The 23,206-nt window shown below is 43.9% G+C and overlaps 1 protein-coding gene across 1 annotated transcript in view; it reads right to left on the reverse strand.

The window, feature by feature from the left end:
- Positions 1 to 20,912, reverse strand: part of LOC116957348 (uncharacterized) — a 70,842-nt gene extending 49,930 nt beyond the window's left edge. The window contains exons 1-3 of the mRNA XM_076055707.1: positions 20,797 to 20,912; positions 6,381 to 6,449; positions 5,444 to 5,551 (exon numbers count right to left, since the gene is read on the reverse strand). Of these exons, the coding sequence (XP_075911822.1) occupies positions 5,444 to 5,551; positions 6,381 to 6,393 (121 nt within the window). The 5' untranslated portion in view covers positions 6,394 to 6,449; positions 20,797 to 20,912. The remainder of the gene's footprint in view (positions 1 to 5,443; positions 5,552 to 6,380; positions 6,450 to 20,796) is intronic.
- Between the last annotated feature and the right edge of the window lie 2,294 nt (positions 20,913 to 23,206).

Below are 23,206 nucleotides of genomic sequence, written 5' to 3' on the forward strand. Positions count from 1 at the left end.
TGGGAACCAAGACAAAAGTGAGGATCGGCGACCAGCGGACGAGCTGCGGGCGCTATCTGACAACGGAATCATCGCGCACCACCGACGGCGAGCGTCGTCCCGACTCTCTTCATTCAGCAGTGGACAAGTAACTGCAGCTGCTGCCGAGCGAGAGAGAGAGCGAGGACGCCGTGTGTATGACCCTCCCCCACACTCACGCACTCACAACACATTTCGTTAATTACATAATCTTACCAATGAATTCATTGAGGTCTACTTTTGCCTTCGGGACATGTTTCTTTATTGCCGTTCGTATGAATATCGTCACATTCATTTTTAAGGACTTTTTCCTGTCGCGTGTATGCTCGTGTTACTCTGAGAAATTAATCGATTGTTCTGTTACCCAGTTTAACAAACATAATCATTGAGGGTTAAATGTACGGATCAATGAGAACATCACCAGGAGTACTTTGTTGACAATTCCAAGCAATAGCCTATGATGGAGCAAACACTACTCGTTGGAAGTTTACAAGACTCAGTCAATGAAGGTGATTCACAAGGCATCACTTTTTAATGATTTGTTCACAAATCATCAGGCTGGCATACTAATAACAGGATCCAAATCACTAGGAATTATGCATTACGATGACAAATACAGGGTGTTTCAAACTCATGTACCCAATTTCAAAGCAGTATATTTCACGATAGCAACATGTTACAATTACACAAAAAGTTACAAACGGTTTAATGAGTTATCAAGTTCTACTAACCATTTAATAAATTATCTATCTGCCCTCCACCTGCTGTATGGACAACATCAAGACGATAGTTGAATTTGTCCCAAATGCCTCTCAAAGTGTCTTCTTCCACTGAAGTCACCACTGCCGTGAATCTGTTTTTGAGATCATCCAGATTAGTCACTAACGGTGGTACAAAAATACCACGGTCTTTGACGTATCCCCACAAGAAAAAGTCGCAGGGTGTGATGTCTGGGGATCTTGGGGGCCAAGAGTGTAGCGCCAAGTCTTGGGGTCCCGTGCGACCTATCCAACGTTGAGGCAGTGTGTCTTGGGAATGACTGAGGCTAGGAGTTGTTAGTGCGCTGGGAGAGGCATCTAGCAGTAATTATTTGAAACACTATGCCCCACCCTTTGAAGTGGTAAGAGTTTCATTCATGGGCAGTTCGTGGTTGCAGAGATATAGCGATTTCAAATAGGATCCATCTTTTTAAAACACCCTGTACTATTTCCCCCATTCACATTCATGTGGTCAGAAAGGTGCACCGGCAGGCAATGGCAGAGCATGCATAATTGAGTGTCACACAATTAAGAACTGCAGACGATCAACAGGCTCAAAAAATGTTCACGTCACCATCATCTTCATAGATGTTAATCAAAAATATTACATTGCCGATCCAGGAATGCGAGAAGAAGATTCATCGCCACATCTGCGATAGGCATTGCAAGAAAATATGGTACACAAGTTGAATCGATGCCTGTACAAACATCAGTCATGGCTTCTATAGATTGTCATCAGCCAAATGTGGAAGATGAATACGAAGTCTCTGATAATACTCATTAAATAAGGTGTAAAACAACCAACAACATTCTGAACGAAGCACATTCATTTAAAGCTGAAGAGTTTGCATGGTTCTACCTCTTCCCAAAAAGAATCAATGGACTCAAAGAAGTAAGAGCTGTCAGAATCACTCCATTGGACTCATTTCAATTAAGAATTCTGCATAGTGATACACGATTTCAACGAAACTACTACCTCGTCTACGCATTATCAATGTTCGAGTATTATCGCATCCAATCCAACATCTTACCATGTGGAAAGAAGGTTCAAGGACAAGATGCTAGAGTAGAATATTTTCATCTCTACCTTAACAACCTTCGAGGATCAGCTGCATATTGGCAAACAGCGCTGAATGAATTTATCGGACAAATATGTTCAATAGGACCACCAACATACTTTGCGAGATTCAGTTTCAATGATTTGAATTGCCTTGATATGCGCAAATCACTTTTAGTAGCTGATGAAAGACCCAATAAAGATCCAAATGAACTCAACATATATGCCACACAACGATTGATCGAACAGTATCCTGTCATAGTCACTCGACACTTCATTGTTCGATTGAACGCACCGATGAAATTCTTGACAAATAATCATGAAGTGTTTGGTGGTCATTTGAATCATTTGGCGAGACCCCGGGGTCCCGCAAAAATCAGGTCAATAATTATTTTCAGCCATCCCGCCCAATCTCGTCGCTGAGTTGGACGACGACAGCAACGCACTGCCGGCCCAGACTCGCGCCAACAAGCGCCAGCAGGCGGCAATCGACACGATGGGCACCACCCCACCGGCCAAACGCAAGCCCGGGCGTCCGCCGCAGTCGCGCGCGGCAACAACGCCCTCCGGTCAGCCGTCGATCCTCAGCTTCTTTGCCAAAGCGAGCCCGCCGCCCCCCAGGCAGTGAATTTAACGTGTTTATGTAATTTTTAAACTTTTTACGAAACTTAGTGCCCCGAGTAGCTCTCGACGAGGCCAATCGATTGACCACTAGTTTTGTTGTCGGTAAGGCAAGACTCGTGTCGCTACGCGGTTTTTCCCATCCTGGGGCAATGATGGGACCCCGGGGTCCCGCCAATTGCTTGATATATATTTATTGTTTTATTCTTTCCCTTCTACGTAACTTTACCGGAAGAACCAAGAATAAAAATACGATTACATTTCTAATAATATAGCGCGGCTATTTTTATTTGCTATTAACAATATCATGATGGTTTTTAGTTAGTTGACATGGCTTGATGCATTAGTAACACGTTTGGAATAATTTAACCGATTCCATGCTAAAATTCTAGTATTTAGGTTGTGAAGAGTTCCAACAAACTAATAAGAAAGAGCTTCTAGTGTTCCTTTGTAAACTAAAGTCTCACACTATGAAGGCAGTGCTATCTGATTTCACAAAAAGGTAAGGTGTAAGGTCCTAGGCAGTGTAGAATATGCATTATACATAATATCACCTATCAATAATAAAAAGCCTAGTATTAAATTCTTATGGAAAGTTCAACATTCATCTGGCAATCTTGACGAGCAATCTTTACTTATCTAAAGTGAAAACATAACAACATGAGTAATAATTATTTGGAGCAATTGAAACGCACATGTCAACTTGATTATGATACAGAAATTAAAAAATGCACAAAAATCAAAAACATTAACAGAAAAATCCAGGAAAAACTGAAAAAATCTTCCCGAAAAAGCACCGTACACCAACGCTGTGTGCAAAAATCCCAATGGGATGCAAGTCAAACAACAACAACAACAAGACAACTTTGATTAAAGCCATCATTCTAACTCCGTACTACAACAAAGAAACATGGCCAAATCAAAGAACTGTGACCGAAATTTCACAATAAACGACATAAACAACATGTACCACCAAAACCCTGTAGCATAGCTGGCTGCATGAGTCACTCCACTACAGCAGGAGCATCAGTAGGAGTATCAACATTTTTCAATGCACCTTTGGGATCAGCACACTAAATCAAAAACACAGATCATAATTTACAGCGGTCATCCGGAGCGAAACATTTTATTTTATTTTAGGCCACTGAATAGCAGTGGCAGCTAGGGGTGTACAACTCCTCTAGAGCAGTTTTGAGTGAAGATCTCATAGGTAGTGATTCAAGTTGCAGTTTATTGGCAATAGCTTTCCTGACCCTAGGGGCATCAATAGCAAAGGCCCTTACTCCAGCATTTGTACGGCAATAGGGAATGTGAAGCTGGCAAATGAGCGAAGACCTTAGGTCAAATTTGTTCTTTGAAATAGAGAGGAGATCCAGCAGGTAGTCTGCGGATTTTTTTGTAAGTACATCGTTAATAAATAAGATCTGGTGCACAAGCCGTCGAACATAAGAAATGTTAAGTTTGACCCAATGTAGAGATCACAGTGGTGAGTCCTGTATAAGCAGTTCAATGTAAATCTTAAGGCGGAGTGATAAATTGAGTCAAGCTTCTTCAGTACAGTACTTGGGGCTGATTTATATACGTTGTCACAGGAATCAAGTAGAGGCAGTATGGTAGCTTTTATCAATTCCAATTGGAACATAGGGGGGAAGCAGTGCTTGGGTCGATACAGAAAACCAATTTTTATTTTTGTCTTTTTACCAATATAATCAATGTGATATTCAAAATTCAGTTTTGAATCCAGGATGACTACAAGATACTTATAGATCTTGACTTGCTCTATTTGATCATTATTTAAGGAATGTAATTGGGGGAAAAATACTTCCTGCTTTAGTCCTGGTGAGAAGCATAGCACCTTGGTTTTGGAGGTATTCAGGACTAGTTTAAGAGCAACTAGCTGATGTTGTAGTTTGTTGAAATCACCCTGGAGCTTGGCAATCACGTCATCCGGAGAGCAGCCAGCAGTAATCAGTATCGTGTCATCTGCAAAATATTTACTCTGGAATGATCCAGGTCAGTGCCCAAGTCATTGACATAAAGAGATAACAAGAGGGGGCCGAGGATAGAACCCTGTGGAACTCCTTTTGTTATCTTAACACTGTTTGACCTCCAACCATCTGTGAAGACAGTTTGGGTGCGAGAAAAGAGGTAATTTTGTAACCATTTTACTGCGTTTTTGGAAAAAACGAGGCAACTTAGTTTACTAAGCAGGGTGTTGTGGTCTACTGTATCAAGTTTTTTACAAGTCAAGAAATAGACAGGCACAGTACTGCTTATTATCAAGGCTACTGTCAATGTGATTCAGAGAGTCAAATGCAGCAGATGTGCTGTATTTTTTTCGGAACCCAGATTGTTTTAGATGTAATAGATTGTTGTCGGACAGGAAACTGCTCATTTGGTAGTTCAATAGTTTTTCAAAAATTTTCATCAACGGGGACAATTGAGATAGGTCGGTAGTTATTTGGATCATCTTTAGGGCCCCTTTGTGAAGTGGATAAACATAGGAATGTTTCCATTCTAGAGGTACTGAAGCTTCTTTGAATGACAGGTTGAAAATATGGGCTATAGGTTTGTATTAGGTGACCAACAGTTAGTAGAGCAAAGACGGGAATACTATCTGCTCCAGTAGAGTAGGACCCTTTGAGGTAGGATAGTTGTTTCAGAACATTACTTTCGTGTATTGGCTGGAAACTACATTCGTTTAATGTTCGGACAGGGGTGTAGGAATTTGCATGAGCAGGGGTGACTCCCAATACATTTTCAAAAAGGTTACCAGCTTCAGAAAAATTAAGGTTAAAATTGTCAACAATTTTTTTGGGATCTCAAAAATATTCCCCATTTCGGTTAAGCTCAACGGGCAGATGATCTGTTTTGGATGCCTTTTTGATACATTTGATTGTTTTCCAGTCGAGGGAGATAACATACCCAGGTTAGAGAGAGATAGATGCATCCACCAAATATACAGCAGCCTTGACCTGGAAGCACTTACTCTGAGTCAATTCCATCGTCACGCACGAGTCTTGCCCTGCTGCACACGTGGTAAATGTTGATTCAGGAATCCCCAAATCAAGACTTCCAATGGTGCAGATAAGCCGTCCTGCGAAATTGTACAAAGGACGCATATTAGTATTTAAACTCAACCATTTTTTTTTACCAGGTGTAAGGCCCCACTGAGCTGTTACGTTGTAGCTCTTTTTCAGAAGCGACCTGGCCATCACAAATGATAGCAACTCAGCGAAGTGACTGATATGATCACGTGGAAATTTACATCAGCCAAATACTCTAAACCCGTTTTTCTAAATGTGAAGGGATAAACCGGAGGACCCGGCTTAAAAATCCATGCGACCACCACGGGGGATAGAGAGACGCAAACTCCACGTATAACAGCAGCATGCATCGTCTGGGTCGAACTTCACGAACCTCCTGCATACCACGCGAGATAGTTAACATCTCCACGGGTAGAGAGACACCTGTAGCCGGAATGGGCTTATTGTAACGAATCACGTATAATTACGGAGTTAATGATGACCATGGATTGGGCCCTTAGACTCACGTGACTGCACAGTACACCACGCCCACCAGTGGAGTAATCAATTCAGGGTACGGGGAATCTATTTAGATTCGGATGGACACTGTCCAGGTAACACACACACACTTTTACAGCTCCGCTAAAACATAGCTATATATAACTATTTAATAATTACGGTTGGACTCTATCTTAGTCCAACCGTTGCGCTAATCGGAGGTGTGGGGGGGTAGTGTAGTGTATAGTAGTACATTCTAGTGTATAGTAGTCTCTAGTGTAGTGTATAGTCTTGTCAATTGCGGTGTTCTTCAGGAACATTACTACCGCAACACAAGAGAAAATACTATACTAGCTAAATGAGCGCAAACGTATAGCCGGGGAGTGGAGTGAAAAACGTCACCTTCGACGCTCATAGCGAGCCAGATGACAGCCGCCAGAACGAATCAGGGTAATGTCCATGCTGCTCCACCTGGCAAAATACAAAAATACGCACCACGGTCATGCTGGCAGCAGCGTCTTTTGGCTAACAATCGAACAAAGATGGTGGTCACCGCATCATCGCGACACTTTCAGATTGTGCTGCTTCTGCGGCCGTCTGGAACGCTCTTCCGTCCGATATTAGGAAGCCACTGGCAGCCATGCAACTTTTTAAATCATCATCATCTAGGTTGACAATCTTACTTCTTTAGAACTGCTGCTCGTTGTGTTTAGTTTGCTGTCCTTCCCTCGCACCTCTGATTAGCTTCATATGGTGCTAAAAAAGTTAAACATACATACACCACTATACACTACACCATTCCACACTACACACCTATACACTATACTATTCTACACCATACACTCCACCACTATACACTACACGACTATACATTATACGACTAGAGTACACACTACACTACTATACAGTAAACACTACACTACTATACTATAGTACTATATAGTACACTCATGCACTTCACAAATATACACTATGCTATACACACCACACAATACACTACACTATTATACAATACACTACTCTACACCACTATACTAAATTGAAGTCGCGGGGCATGGAGGGAGGGCGGTATGGTGAGTGTGGGGGCGGGGTGGGGGCTGCGAGGAGAGGTTGTAAAACCGAGGGTGCACTGGGAGGCAACGGGTGGTGCCGAGACTGAGGCTTTGTGATGTAGATGGGGGAAGTAAATAAGCAAGCTAGGATTAAGCCGCCATTTGCTATGCTGCCGGGTGGGTAAGTTAGAAAAGTGCAGGCTAACAATGTAAGGAGTTCAAACTGAAATGTGGAAGCTAAAAAACAACTTGTGGTAAACACTACTATGGCGATGGTAGTGTGTAAAACTGGGGGTAGCAGACTGGGTATATGGGTATGTTTATGAAAATACATTTAAACTGGCTGTCTGGCAGTAAAATGCCCGGTAGCAAAAGTTTGACTTGGTTAATTACATCTTTCCAATGATTGCTCAATTTTAATCCATCATCTTGGTTGAAGTTATGTCTATGTTTGTATATCTGGATGGCTTCATGGACAAATATTTGCTATGTATGGCAATGTAAGGCATTACCAAAAAGATTTCCAAAATTCGAAACAAACACAAGATCCAGGTCCAATTCAGTACAGTACACAAGATCCGTGATCTTCTTTGGTTCTTTCGGTAAAGTCACGTAGAATGAGAATAAAGTAATAAATTGATAAAATAAAATAACACCTTAAAATTCTCACGACGTTTCGGCCACAACACAAGCGGCCTTCATCAGGTGAAGGAACGAGACTGTCTGGAGGACAGCGCTGGAGCAAACACAGCCAAGCTCAGACCGCGACCTTTAAGCTGTGTGAGAAGAAACAGAGCCCCTTGACAAAGGAATTAGCATAGAATTTAGCATTGAAATAGCTGAGTGATTAGCTTGTGACTGCTCACAGAAATGGCTATGTTAAAGTCAAAGCATACACATCCACAGAGGCACTCCTTGACAAAGGAATTAGCATAGAATTTAGCATTGAAATAGCTGAGTGATTAACTTGTGACTGGTCACAGAAATGGCTGTGTTAAAGTCGAAGCATACACATTCACAGAGGCACCTAGTACAAATCAAACAGGAGAATTTAGCATTGAAATAACTGAGGGATTCGCTTGTGACTGGTCATAGAAATAGTTATGTTAAAGTCAAAGCCTACACATCTACAGAGGCACCTAGTACAAATCAAACAGGATAATTTAGCATTGAAATAACTGAGTGATTAGTTTGCGACTGGTCACAGAAATGGCTATGTTAAAGTCAAAGCATACACATTCACAGAGGCACCTAGTACAAATCAAACAGGAGTATTTAGCATTGAAATAACTGAGGGATTAGCTTGTGACTTGTCATAGAAGTAGTTATGTTAAAGTCAAAGCCTACACATCTACCGAGGCACCTAGTACAAATCAAACAGGAGAAATTAGCATTGAAATAACTGAGTGATTAGCTTGCGACTGGTCACAGAAATGGCTATGTTAAAGTGAAAGCCTACACATCTGAGCTATTAACAGTAACTGGGTATATACTTAACTATATAATGAATACTATATAGTAAACCAATAAAAAACTAAAATATAAATTACCTCAATGTTATCAATAAACTATATATTCTCCAATCAGCTAAGCTACCAACAATAAGTCGTTATATATCACAATGCTATATGGCGAAAAAATGGGTGGATTCTTACCCTCAACTTTAGCACCACGGATAGCTATGAGCCCCGTTCAGACGGACGAGTTCATCCATGGTCGGAACGGAGGAGGGAGAGAGAGACAGCTGCGAGGTGCTGTTAAACTCCATGTTGTAAACCATACCATTAACCGTGGTGTGAGAGGTATTAAGAGTCAATGCCAGCGAAAGAGCTGCGGTCTGAAAGTCATCGTAACATACAATTAAGAACGGAAATGGTTTAAAACATCTTTCCAATGGTTACTAAGCCAGAATTCATCTTCTCGGTTGAAATTTTCTCTGTGCTTGTATATGTGAATGGCCTCATGAACGAATCTCTCATGGTAGCCGGTTGGTTTGCAAAGAACCTCCGTCTTGGAGAAGGCAATGTCATGTGGTTCAATGAGCCACTCTGTCTACAGGAAAGCTACCCATACAGATGCTTACTTGAAACCGGATTCCCACCACCATCCATCCCAGAAGAACTCCCTCATCAAGACTCTATACCATAGAGCCCAATGCATTTCCGACCAGGAACACATTACCAGTGAACTCAAGCACGTGGGAATGTATGATTGGTTCTACCTGGCCACGAAGGGGTATAAGACGGGTGACCCAACGGACCTCGGGGAAGTTCTCTCCTTGCACGAAGACGGAAGACTGGGCTGAAGCCTAGCTAGGACCCTGGACCAGCCTTTCAGCCCTTCTAAGGGCTAAGGCTCGGCATACCCAGTGGTCAGGACCCACCGGGCCAGCGGTGGGTCAGATAGCCTCCCCTAGGTCCTAGCCGGAGGACTAGGATAGCGGTAGACGTGTGAGTCCCGCCAAGTCCGGAGGTTGTACCTCCTTAAGTATCAAGGAGGTTAGCGGTAGACGTGTGAGTCCCGCCAGGTATGGAGGCTGTACCTCCCTAGGGTATCGGGTGAGGGGACCGAATATCCCTCTGTGTGTTAAGCGTTGCATAAGGAAATAATACAATAAACAGAGTGTGCCTCCTAAAGAAGTCTGCTCGTCCTTACAACACTACAACTTCAACATAGCCATTTCTGTGACCAGTCACAAGCTAATCACTCAGTTATTTCAATGCTAAATTCTCCTGTTTGATTTGTACTAGGTGCCTCTGTGATTGTGTATGCTTTGACTTTAACATAGCCATTTCTGTGACCAGTCACAAGCTAATCACTCAGCTATTTCAATGCTAAATTCTATGCTAATTCCTTTTTCAAGGGGTGCCTCTGTGGATGTGTATGCTTTGACTTTAACATAGCCATTTCTGTGACCAGTCACAAGCTAATCACTCAGCTATTTCAATGCTAAATTCTATGCTAATTCCTTTGTCAAGGCACTCCGTTTCTTCTCACACAGCTTAAAGTTCGCGGTCTGAGCTTGGCTGTGTTCGCTCCAGCGCTGTCCTCCAGACAGTCTCGTCCCTTCACCTGATGAAGGCCGCTTGTGTTGTGACCGAAACGTCGTGAGAATTTTATTGTTATTTTATTTTATCAATGTATTATTTTATTCTCATTCTACGTGACTTTACCGAAAGTACCAAAGAAGATGAATCCTTGCAGTCACGAAAGCTTTAAATCGCAAGATCCGTGATCTGATCCCATTTGTAAAGGATGTCATTCCTGACTTACAGTACCCTGGTGTCTACAAACTGAGTTGCTGGGATTGTTACATCGGGGAAACGAAACGACATATTTCTGATCGCATTCACGAGCACAAGTTGGATCTGAAACATGGCAGGACGGATTATTCGGCCGTTGCCAACCACTGTTATAATGCTGCTGGCTCTCATGACATAGTGTTGTCCGATACCAAGGTGCTCTGCAAGCCTCCTGGATACTACCAAAGATTTGTCCACGAAGCCATCCAGATATACAAACATAGACATAACTTCAACCGAGATGATGGAATCAAATTGAGCCAGGGGCGGAGCCAGGGGGTGGCAGGGGTGACATTCTGCGTATAAGTGTACGACACTCGGTCTGGCGGACTCCATGCAACTGCATTGTCAGAGTGTGTCGCCAACTGATGGCGTCTAGTTCAACAGCCTGACTCTCTAATCATTCTTGAAATTAAAATTTGTTGAAAGTCACCCCGGCATGAAATCCTGGCTCCGCCCGTGAATTGAGCAATCATTGGAAAGATGTAATTAACCAAGTCAAACTTTAGCTACCGGGCATTTTACTGCTAGACAGCCAGTTTAAATGTATTTTCATAAACATACCCATATTCCCAGTCTGTTACCCCCAGTTTAACACACTACCATCGCCATGGTAGTGTTTAACACAAGTTTTTTTTTAGTTTGCACATTTCAGTTTGAACTCCTTACATTATTAGCCTGTGCTTTTCTAACTTTCCCACCCGGCATCATAACAAAAGGCGGCTTAATCCTAGCTTTCTGATTTACTTCCGCCATCTACATCACAAAGCCTCAGTCTCGGCACCACCCGTTGCCTCCCAGATAACCCTCGGTTTTGCAACCTCTCCTCCCAGCCCACACACCGCCCCCACACTCACGATGGCACCCCCCCTCCCCCCATGCCCCGCGACTATATAATCCCTCGTCACAACCATCTCTGAGACACACTTATGCGTTTGTGCTTTCGCTACGTTGTCCCCACCTGAAAATGGACGCTTGTGTTGCGCCCCGAAACGTGATTTAATTTAGTTTTCTTTGTTTTGCCTACGTGACTTTACCGACAAAACCAAAGAGTATGAATCCGCGCCTTAAGATGATTGGGGAGAGGTGTCAGTAGTAGACTGTATAGAAATTAATTAGTACACTTGCGTTGAGTTGTTTGGGAACAAGTGGCAGTTGGGGACTGTATAGAGAATTAATTAATACACTTGCGTTGAGTTGCTTGGGAACAGGTGACAGTTGGGGGACTGTGTAGATAATAATTAGTACACTTGCGTTGAGATGACTGGGAACAGGTGGCAGTTGGGGACTGTATAGATAAATAATAAACTTGCGTTGAGTTGATTGGGAACAAATGGCAGTTGGGGACTATATAGAGAACTAATTAATTAGTACACTTGCGTTGAGTTGCTTGGGAATAGGTGGCAGTTGGGGACGGTATTGATGAATAATTAATTAATGCTTATGCGTTTAGTTGCTTGGGAACAGGTGGCAGTTGGGGGACTGTATAGAGAATTAATTAATGCACTTGCGTTGAGTTGCTTGGGAACAGGTGGCAGTTGGGGACGGTACTGAAAATTAATTAATACACTTGCGTTGAGTTGCTTCGGAACAAGTGGCAGTTGGGGACTCTATAGATAATTAATTAATTAGTACACTTGCGTTGAGATGACTGGGAACAGGTGGCAGTTGGGGACTGTATAGATAATTAATAAACTTGCGTTGAGTTGATTGGGAACAAGTGGCAGTAGGAGACTGTATAGATAATTAATTAAATAGTACACTTGCGTTGAGTTGTTTGGGAACAAGTGGCAGTTGGGGACTATATAGAGAACTCATTAATTAGTACACTTGCATTGAGTTGCTTGGGAACAAGTGGCAGTTGGGGACTGTATAGATAATTACTTAATTAATTCGCTTGCGTTGAGATGATTGGGAACAGGTGGCAGTTGGGGACTGTATAGATAATTAATAAACTTGCGTTGAGTTGATTGGGAACAAGTGGCAGTAGGAGACTGTATAGATAATTAATTAGTACACTTGCGTTGAGATGACTGGGAACAGGTGGCAGTTGGGGACTGTATAGAGAATTAATTAATACACTTGCGTTGAGTTGCTTGGGAACAGGAGGCAGTTGTGGTACTGTATAGATAATTAATTAGTACACTTGCTTTGAGTTGTTTGGGAACAAGTGGCTGTTGGGGACTATATAGAGAACTAATTAATTAGTACACTTGCGTTGAGTTGCTTGGGAACAAGTGGCAGTTGGGGACTGTATAGATAATTAATTAATACACTTGCGTTGAGTAGCTTGGGAACAAGTGGCATTTAGGGACGGTATAGATCATTAATTAATAAATACACTTGCGTTGAGTTGCTTTGGAACAGGTGGCAGTTGGGAACGGTATATATAATTAATTAATACACTTGCGTTGAGTTGCTTGGGAACAGGTGGCAGTTGGGGGACTGTATAGATAATTAATTAATTAGTACACTTGCGTTGAGTTGCTTGGGAACAAGTGGCAGTTGGGGGACTGTATAGATAATTAATACACTTGCGTGGAGTTGCTTGGGAACAGGTGGCAGTTGGGGGACTGTAAAGATAATTAATTAATACACTTGCGTTGAGTTGATTGGGAACAGGTGGCCGTTGGGGGACTGTATAGATAATTAATTAATTCACTTGCGTTGAGATGATTGGGAACAGGTGGCCGTTGGGGGACTGTATAGATAATAATTAGTACACTTGCGTTGAGATGACTGGGAACAGGTGGCAGTTGGGGACTGTATAGATAATTAATAAACTTGCGTTGAGTTGATTGGGAACAAGTGGCAGTAGGAGACTGTATAGATAATTAATTAGTACACTTGCGTTGAGATGACTGGGAACAGGTGGCAGTTGGGGACTGTATATAGAATTAATTAATACACTTGCGTTGAGTTGCTTGGGAACAGGTGGCAGTTGGGGACGGTACTGATAATTAATTAATATACTTGCGTTGAGTTGCTTGGGAACAAGTGGCAGTTGGGGGACTGTAAAGATAATTAATTAATACACTTGCGCAGAGATTATTGGGAACAAGTGGCCGTAGGGAGGACAGTGAAATGTACAAGTTGAGATCATTAAAGACAGGTGGCATAGTCAGGGTGCAAGGCGCTGTACAATTAAGGGCGGGCCCTGAGAGGATATATAAATCGGAGCAAGGCCCGCCGTCGGAGCTCTTGCTTGCAGAAATTACGAAGGTGGAAGGCATCGGGGCTGACTGTTCACCGCGATGTATCGACATAATTATTATGAAAAAAACAAGGACTTCACCTTTTTCTACATGGATATCTCAAAAGAGCTTCTTTACCAATGTGTCATTAAACCCACCGCCACACGACACAGCCAATCGGTAAGGGGGGGATTGTGTCGCCTAAACCTAAAACGGTATCTAGTTGACTTTCAGCACTAACTGGTTGCTGTGTGTGTTGGAGAGTTTAAACGACAACACCAATTTACATATTGGAGTTACCATGACATTTTGCTTGGTGTGATTACAACAACAATGATCAGCAACCAGCAGCCTCATCAGGTGATTAGCCAGAATGGTGGACCATACCTTAAATACAGGAGGGATAAATGTGATGTGGTCAATTGTGAGCCTACCAGGTACAAAGGCTAGAGGGGGGGGGGGGTACTAATGTTGTTTTATAAATTACAATGGATATCTATTTTTAGTTGCGTTATTCATAATTAAAGATGAAGCACATTATGATTGCTGCGACACGTGCCATATGTAGGGTCCATGACAGTCATATCTGTTTTGCAAAAAACTTTTGTCTTGATAATTTCTTCTGTAATTGAATTTTATTTCCAAATCTGACAACGAAATTATACGTGTAGTAGTAGTAAGTTACCCTCAGTTGCGCTGCTTCCAGTGCAGCTCGTATAAATTAGAGCTTTTACTGGTAGCAACCTCCTGGTTCCACCAGCCCACAGGGGATTATTGTGTCTGTCCGTTCGTCGTGCATCCAAAAATGGGAGGGGTGGGGCTGCGTGGAGAGGAGGGTGGGGCTGGCTGGGGAAGGCGGCCACGGCACACACGAGGTGGTGGGTGGCCATCAACCACGTCCGGCCATCTTGACATTTTTCCCTTCACATGGAGAATCAACAACATGCGTTTGGAGTATGCGGCTGCTCTCAATCTCTACATTATAAGCCGCCAATTCGTTGAGCCATCATTCGAGGCAAGGTCACTTACGAATCGTATACAGCTCAGTGGGCCCTGCCCGGTCAAAATAAAACAATTAGTTGAGCACTGTACACATTTCTGCACAGGGTACTGTACACACGTGTGCTGTATCAACTACCGACCTTGGGAGCTGTTGCTATTTTGAAAAAAACCCACACCATTCCTCCTGGGTTGATAAAATAGCTATAGCTTTGTGGGTATTTTTTTTCTCTCCACCATCCCAATTCCCCACTCGGTCCCCACCCTTCACGCCGGCTTGCGCCCGCCCTCACAGTCGGGCATATTTGCGGAATGCACCACGTGCCGCCGTTGACCCTGGCCATTGACCGAGCAACCCAACGTTCCTACCAGCTCCCTCCGCAGGAGAATGTGTTTTCTAATCAGATTTTCCACCTGTGCTGTCTCAGCCTAGTGAATCGCCTCTGCTGTTGAAGCAAATGGGGACCATGTTGTTAATTGTCATATTACTCTTTGTTTTTTTCAGTAAAGTCACGTATAAATAAGAAATAATAAAATAACATGATAGCATACGACGTTTCGGTTGCAACACAAGCAGCCATCATCAGGTACAGAAGAGCTAAATTTACGAGAGAGAGGAAATGCATAACCCCAGATGTATATACAGACACCCAAGTAGGGGGGAACTAACACAGATACAACAGTGGACACAGAGAGAGAAGCATACCAAACAAACAGGGTTTAGCTAAATTTGGAAACCATATAAAGCAACACATTTTATTATTTCTTATTTATACGTGACTTTACCGAGAAAAACCAAAGAGTAATTCCTGCAGTCACGAAAGCTTCGAATTGTCATATTCTTTAACCAATCAGATTTCGAGTTTGCCATGTTGGGCATAATCTTTGACACACCGGACCCTCCTAGCTTGCCTAGCCACTTACATTAGTATTTTTCGTGTGGCATGATCGGAGGGCCAGTTAGCTAACTGAAGTAAAACTAGCTAGCACGTAACGTAGCATCATTTAAGATGTATTTAAACCTTCTTTCGTGACGTTTAGATTTTTAGATGCTGTGCTTTAGATTTATTTTTCTGCACGGAAGCCTATTGAATCCTGATTGTGTTATTCGTGTTTTACGGCATTTTGCGTGCTTGGTGGTCGTAAAAGTAAATGTGACTGGTTGTTGTGAGTTTGTTCTTGTTTCTTTGGTAATGACATTGATTTGGGCTATGCGATGCCTATCTGCGATGCAGCATCCTGTCATGCTGCGTAATTGTGGTACATCCTTGATGGTTTCAGTCACCGTGTATTCACGTCTCTGCAATTAGTGTATTGTAACTTTCATAGGTCTTAAGCCTCGTGTTAAATCACTTTATTCCACACAATAAAGGTTACTGTCTGTGAATATGTGGTGGTTATGTCGAATGATCATAGCCTATAGCCCTAGTATCATGGTGAGGTTATTCGAAGGCAGTTTCATTGGTGGAGGATATCACTAAAGGCCTAGGTGTAAAATACACAGCCCGCCACTACTCAGCCTAAACTTCTCAGTCTGGGGCACCGCGATGGTGACATGTTTGGGAGGGGGGGAGGTGATAATTTCGAACCCAGGGACATGAAAATATTTTTCTCACCAGTTCTGTTATTTGTGGAACGCGGTTCTGCCCCAACGTGTACTGCGAGGTCTGCCCTGTATTTGTTCATTCTCGTGGTGGAGAGCGAAACGCTTTGTGCTCGCGTCACTCCTGGCTGAAGATTATCCACGAGAGAGAACAATTCGAGTCTTTGGCCTACTCGTCCTATAGGTGTGTAGTAACGTAGAAGCAGTCACTTAGCAGCATAGCGCTTGTTGCTGGCAGGGAAAGGGATCTGCAGTTACAGCAGTCCTGATTGACAGCAGGTCACTTGATAAACCAGAGAGAGGGATTTAGGGGAAAGGTTACAGAGGGTGCACGTGAGGGAAGCCCGGGAATCCGTTAGTAGGTTCCAGAAAGGGGGCGTGGCCGGGGCGGAGCGAGGCCAGGCTGGGAGGATAAAAGGGGGCCCCGAGCAGGGGCTCGGGGCTGTCGTTTGGAGTGGGATCCCTTCGTGCTGCTGGAGTCTTCGTTGCTGTCTACGCCTTCACCATCTCGGCGTCGTCAGCCAGGCAGTCTGCCAGCCGTCCTGACTGGGAGCTGTAGTTACTTTGTGTGAACTGTTAAGGCTGTTCATAAACAGAGTGCCTCCTACTCTTAGTGTCTCTGGCCCAGTCACTACAGGTGTACCCATACAACACCTCCCCCCCCCTTCCCCCCCCCCCCCCCCCCACTAATAAACACAACGTGCCAAATCAACAAACTGCAGCAATACCCGTTAATACTGCTGAGGGGATAGACGTGGTGTGGTGGGCGGAGGCGTTGGAGGTGGGGGCAGTGCATTCACGAAACTTAAACCATTATTTTCAACCCTGCCTGTGCCAGGAAAATTTGATCATGCATGTATATTGAACTTTATTTGCCTCGTACATAAAAAAATACTAATTGGAGGTGCAGGTGAAGGACAACAAACTAAACACAACAACAATCAGTTCTAAAGAAATCAGTTTTAAATTTAGCTGATTTTAAAGTGCATAGCTCCCAGTGGCTTACAAATATCAGGAGGAGGAGCGTTCCAGACGGCAGCAGGAGTGCATATGAAAGTTCCGCACTATGGTGCGGTGGCCATCTTTTTTAATGAGGTCCTCGGTTCAATTAAGCACCAGCCCTTTCTGCCATACTAGCTATAAAGTGGAGGGAGAGGCCAATAAATGTATGTTAAGTGTTTTAAATGTATAATGAAATCCAGTTTCTAGATGAGTTGACTTCTTTTACTAAAGGATGATTTTCACCTACATCAAGTCGTAAATGTTGCAGGAGATATTTGAGAAAAGTTACTTGGTGCCAAAGGGTGCGTTTTAAAATGTCAAGAATGCGCAAAACGTGTTGAGGTCATACCATTGCATGCAAATTCAGGATTGTGGCCGCGAGCTTTTATGTCGTGGTTAGCACACTGACCTCTAAATCCTGGTCATTTGAGTTTCATTCCCAGCCAGGGCTAACTTACTATTAAATCTATATATATAAATTTTGTCAGGTAAGGCCCACGGATGTATGGAGCTCTTTTTCAAAAGCGACCTGGCTATCACAAACGACAGAGTGGCTTATCGTCAAGTGGACATTTATTGGAGCCAAATTCTAAAAATGCATAATGTTGATTCGAAATGTGGAGTGGAAAACTGGAGGGTCCAGAGAAAAATCCCCGAGACCACGGGGAGAGAGAAATGCAAACTCCAAATATGCAACAGGTGTCAGGGTCGGGATCGAATCCACGACCTCCTGTATACCAGGTAAAGTAGTTAACATCTCACTAGCCACCGTGGCCACCCCGTGATGGAAAGTGTCAAGTCAGGTCATTTCTTGCACACACGTAAACGAGAACAAGGAAGTTCTCATGCACAAAATATATTGCACTCCATGAAAATACCACATTTTATCATTACAGACAAGACAGGCTCCTGCCTCGTCTCATGTATACAATGGTATGAACACCAATGGCAAAAAGGGCACTCTCCGTCAATGGTATTGTCCCCTTATCAAACGATCAATCATTGTCAGCCAGCAGCAAGTCAACGTTGAATAATGGCCTCTCCAAATCGCACTCTAATCTACTAGATTATCCGGTAATGCGACAAATGCTCACCCAGCACCTGCCACGCATGGCGTGACTTCGGTGCTCCGTGTCCTTAAGTGGGGCCGTCCTCTTGGATGCATTCCTTTGGCTGCCACTCAACATTGTTGACCATGAATTATGTGTGTGTGTATGTATGTCTTTGTATGTATGTGGCGAGCTGTGGCGCATTGGTTAGCTGTAATGTGCTACAAACCCGGCGACCAGATTAGGTAGCCATTACCACGTCCGGCTTCGTTTGTCTCTCCAGTGGCGACGTTTACTACACATTGGTTCAGGTACTGATTTGATGCTGAGTCGACCTAGGGGAGGCCTAAAGCCTGTTCATTTCGTCGCTTGTGTTGGTGGCCGTGAGCGGGTATCGAACTCTGTGGGGTTCAGAGTGCAGTGTATCGCTAACCGCTCGCTACCGCTCCCCACACTTAAAATATTTCACACACACACTCATTCACTCTCACATTCACTAACTCTGATAAAACGGGAGAACGTACACAACTCTATACACTGAAAGGCACCCCGGTGGAGAATTGAAGTTAGACCCCTTCTTGATGTAAGGCACAAGTAAGGAAGTTCAAGAAGTTTAACACGTAAGCTTACGCGACCAATATCATCCATAATAGAGGTTTTTTTGGGTTAGATCGCGTAAATATATAAATGTGTCGGTTAACCCGCCACCAACCGACACAGCCAACTAGCAGGGGTTGTCACGTAAACAGAACATGCCAAGTCATTACTAGTACAGCACACCGGTGTGTTGGAGACACAAGCCACAACATGTACAATCTGAGTACGACGTTTCGCCAGTAATTCCAACTAGCTTCATCAGTCGCCTAGATTCATCAGTTGCTCCATAGAAGACAACTTGATGATGATGATCCAGGCAGTGATGAGAGGGAAGCTGGGCACTATTTGGGCACCATATGAAGAAGGATGGACAAGAAGATAGTGGCAAGTGTGCTCGGAAAAATAGAAAGAACCGGAAAATGAGGGAAGACCGAACACATAATGGCTTGACGATGGCTATTTAGAGATTGGGCCAGAAAGATGTGCCCACTAATTGAACAATTGGTCACAAGACAAAGGAATATTGAAAGAAATTATGAAATCTGCAGTTTAAACCTACAGGGATATCTGCCCATGGATCGTGATGATAATGATACTACAATGAGAGAATTAAAACTTAAAAATTATAGCCATTTAAAATATATAAGCGGACTTGTGGTTGTGAATTAGTTGTGAGAGAGGCACTGCGTTCCATTCTGGTCCGGGCGCTCATACACATCATAACCGGCCAGATGTTGACTCCCTCCAGTGGTATACAGGAGGTCGTGGGTTCGATCCCGACCTCGACGCCTGTTGTGTATTTAGATTGTGCGCGTCTCTCTCTCTCTCCCCGTGGTCGTGTAGATTTTTCTGTTATTTTCGCTCCAAATAAAAAAAAACATCCGTTATGGGGTATTTGGCTGCTTCTATAGATGTCCACGTGATAAGCCGCTTAATTGAGCTATAATTTGTGGCCTGGTCGCTTCAGCAACAGCCAAATACTCGAACGTCATGGTTTTTAAATGTCGAGGGGAAAATAATTGGAGGACCCTGATAAAAATCCATGCGACCACCACGGGGACAGAGAGAGTCAAAAACTCCCAAAAACAGGCATCGTTAGGGTCGGGATGGAACCCACGACCTCCTGTAGAACAAGCGAGGTAGTTAACATCTCCATAGCCACCGTGGTCTTACATAGTAAACTAGTGTAGTCTGTGCTCGTGTGAATGTAGAAATAGCACAACCACACGAACTCTCTCCTGTGAACTCTCCTGTGGCTAAGCACACCTCGGCTTTGGCGACAAGCTCCTGAACATATGTTGCTGCCATGCGGAGGGATAGGCATCTTTCCCATGCAGTCGCTAAACGCCGTGCAAACTTACGACAAATATTCAACAGAGGTATTTGGAAGGAAGAAAAATCCATCAAAAGTCAACTGAAGCGATTTCCTGGCTGATATGCAGGATCATAGGTATCGTACATTTTGCACAAAATAATAGTGAGCGTAATCGTGGGTTTAACTCTCCGACCCAAAACAACCAGTTAGTGCTGAACTAGTAAACTAATTGTACACGTTTTGTGTTACATGACACAAACCCCTTACTGATATTGGCTGTCAGGTGGTGATGGTGGCTGATTTAAAGCAACATTTGTATTTTTAAGCGATCTAACCCAAAATAATCATTTATTACAGAAAATAATACTTAGGTTTTGTGACTACCATTCCTCTCTCTATATATATTTTTATTAGCGGTTATATTTCCCAACAACCAAAATATGAAATAACCAACTCCCCTACATAAGATGCCTATTATCTGTTTCAGTAACTATTCGTATTTTTTTTTTTAGCAATCGACAGAAACAATAGCAATGTGCAGAAAAAAATAAACTTGGCAGGAACCCCTCCTGGCAAAAAAGAGAGTCGGCCAGCTTAAGTCACAAAGTGCCTTGGCATCCCTTCATCTGGAGGCAGGAGCGGCAGTGCCCAATTACGATTTAGTGATACGCGACAGATATCGCCACAGCGCGGTGTTGCACTTACCGACTTTGAAAATTGTTGAGAAAAGAGCTGAAAATCTCTGACCATGCGTGATTATCGATTTTCAAACGAAGTCAGCGGACAGTCACAGGGTGTATGTGTGTGCCCACATATATATGATTGGGCGGGTGCTGCACCATGTAAAAATATATATATTTTTAAATAATCAAGTAATAACCTTTATGAAGGTTGGCAGGAAGAATGTGCGGATAGGCCCAATTTGAAATGTCAAACATACGGGAATGTACACAGATGCGGATATATCCGCAGGGTTTGGCCATTTGAATTGTTATACTGATAGGAACCTCCTGGTTACACCAGCCCACAGGGGATTATTGTGTCCGTCCATCGTGCATCCAAAAATGGGAGTGGGGCTGGGTGGAGAAGGGAGGGTGGGGAGGGGAGGGTGGGGAGGGGCTGGGTAGGGAGGGTAGGGAGGGTGGGGAGGGGAGGGTGGGCCTGGTGGGGAGGGTGGGGAGGGGCTGAGTGGGGAGGGTGGAGCTGGGTGGGGCTGGGTGGGAGGGGTGGGGCTGGGTGGGGTGGGGCTGGTCACCCCATGGTGCCCTTATAAAACTCAACGTTTAACCTACTCACGCCGGCTTGTGCCCGCCCTCAGTCGGGCATATTTGCGGAATACACCACGCCGCCGTTGACCCTGGCCATTGTCGAGCAACCCAACGTTCCTACCAGCTCCCTCCGCAGGAATGTGTTTCAGGAATGTGGTCTGGAGGCGTTGGCGTAGTGAGTTAGCGCACCTTGCACGACACACCCTGTTAACTTCCGTACGATTCCCGGCTATGCCTAGCACACGTGGAAAGTGATATCCTGATCAAGCCCCCACGAGCGGGGGGCCCTCTTGCACCGTCTCATTCTGTTGGGCGTGGGGAAGTATGATCAAATGACCCCCCACCCCGTGAACGACATGGTTCTCCGAGGCTGTCGACCAGCAGTGGTTTGGGGTAGCCGCGGTGGCGGGATGTTAACTCCCTCACCTGATATGCAGGAGATCGTGGGTTCAATGTCAATGGCGGGACAAATCTGAACCCTGTCTGGGCCTCCTCGAGCTCGAGGTCGACTCAGCCTCAAGATGCCGACACGGGGCTCTGTGTGAGGGAAATGTGAGCATGAGGAAGACGACGTTTTTGCCACCCAATGGTGTGCAAGGTGCTGCTTGTCTATGCAAAGACGCCGCCTTCGTTGGTCGTAATACCTATCTCATGATGCTGTGGCTTGCAAAGTTTGGTCGTACATATTATGTACATTGTTTATTTTTAAATTGGAATCACAGTTCCAATGATCACTGCTACATTATTTTTGGAGCTTTATTTTGGTGATTTCGAAAAGGTTCTGGTTTAGCCATATTTGTTTGTTGTAGTACACAGAATTAGACTGGTAACTGTAATTGAAATTGTCTCATGGTTATTGTTTGGCTTGCATCCCACTGGGATTTTTGCACACAGCGTTGATATGCGGTGCTTTTTCTGGAAGACTTTGCTGTTTTTTTCCTGGATTTTTTCTGTTGCTCGTAGTCGCTTTAAGATGTTTTCTTGTTCATGTTTTTGTTTGTTGCAGTTGCACCCGATTCAAGAGCCGAATGGCTCACAGGGCTATACTAAAATAAATTAACTGAAATGAAATGAACTGAAGGTCTCGGGGTTCAGATCTCACCGCAGGATACAATTCGTCATTACGACAATGATGCACGAGTACTAGGAAAGAAGCACTCGGAAACCTGTTTTAATTTAAGCAACTTTAATCTCAACTTGCCCTAACATCCACCAAATCTTACCATCTGAATTCCAACAACAGTGCCCATGCAAATATAAGTACTCATCAATCTGTACTGGATGATCATTAAAGCATCAAAGGTCAAATCTAACGATGACGTGGTTAACCCAGTGCAACAGGCAACAGCTCAAAATGGAAATATTCGCACAAAAGGCGTTCCCATCAAATGAATATCAAACAGTTAGAAAACGTCAATAATCTGATCTCACAATCACGTGATTAAACTACAACAATAGGCTGTCTTATGCTAACGCGACCATACACGATTCCCGTGTGTGCGGCATGCAAGCTGAGATTCTGCTTGGCCCACAACCTGTACAAGGTAGAGTTAAAAGTAGTGAGTGAGTGTAAAGTTAATGTTTCTCTTTCTTCTTTCTGAACAATACCTCAAGTCCCACAACGATGTGTAGTAGAACGGCAGGCTGGGCCCACAATTGTTGTGTGCTCGCGGCCCTGCTGCTCGCTGCTCCTTCGCACCGTTGTCTGTGCATCGTGCTCGATCCACGTTGGAGGATCCTCAATGCTCCACAGTGAACACGCTCGTGGTCAGCCGCTAGCTCCTGGGCTGCACGTTTGCAGGGTATCTGCACGCCAGGCTCGATCTGCAGTTGGAGTACTCTGGCCA

Source organism: Petromyzon marinus, chromosome 72 (assembly GCF_048934315.1).
Source record: "Petromyzon marinus isolate PM22_M1 ecotype Great Lakes invasive population chromosome 72, UKy_Petmar_22M1.pri1.0, whole genome shotgun sequence".
NCBI classification, from domain to species: domain Eukaryota; kingdom Metazoa; phylum Chordata; class Hyperoartia; order Petromyzontiformes; family Petromyzontidae; genus Petromyzon; species Petromyzon marinus.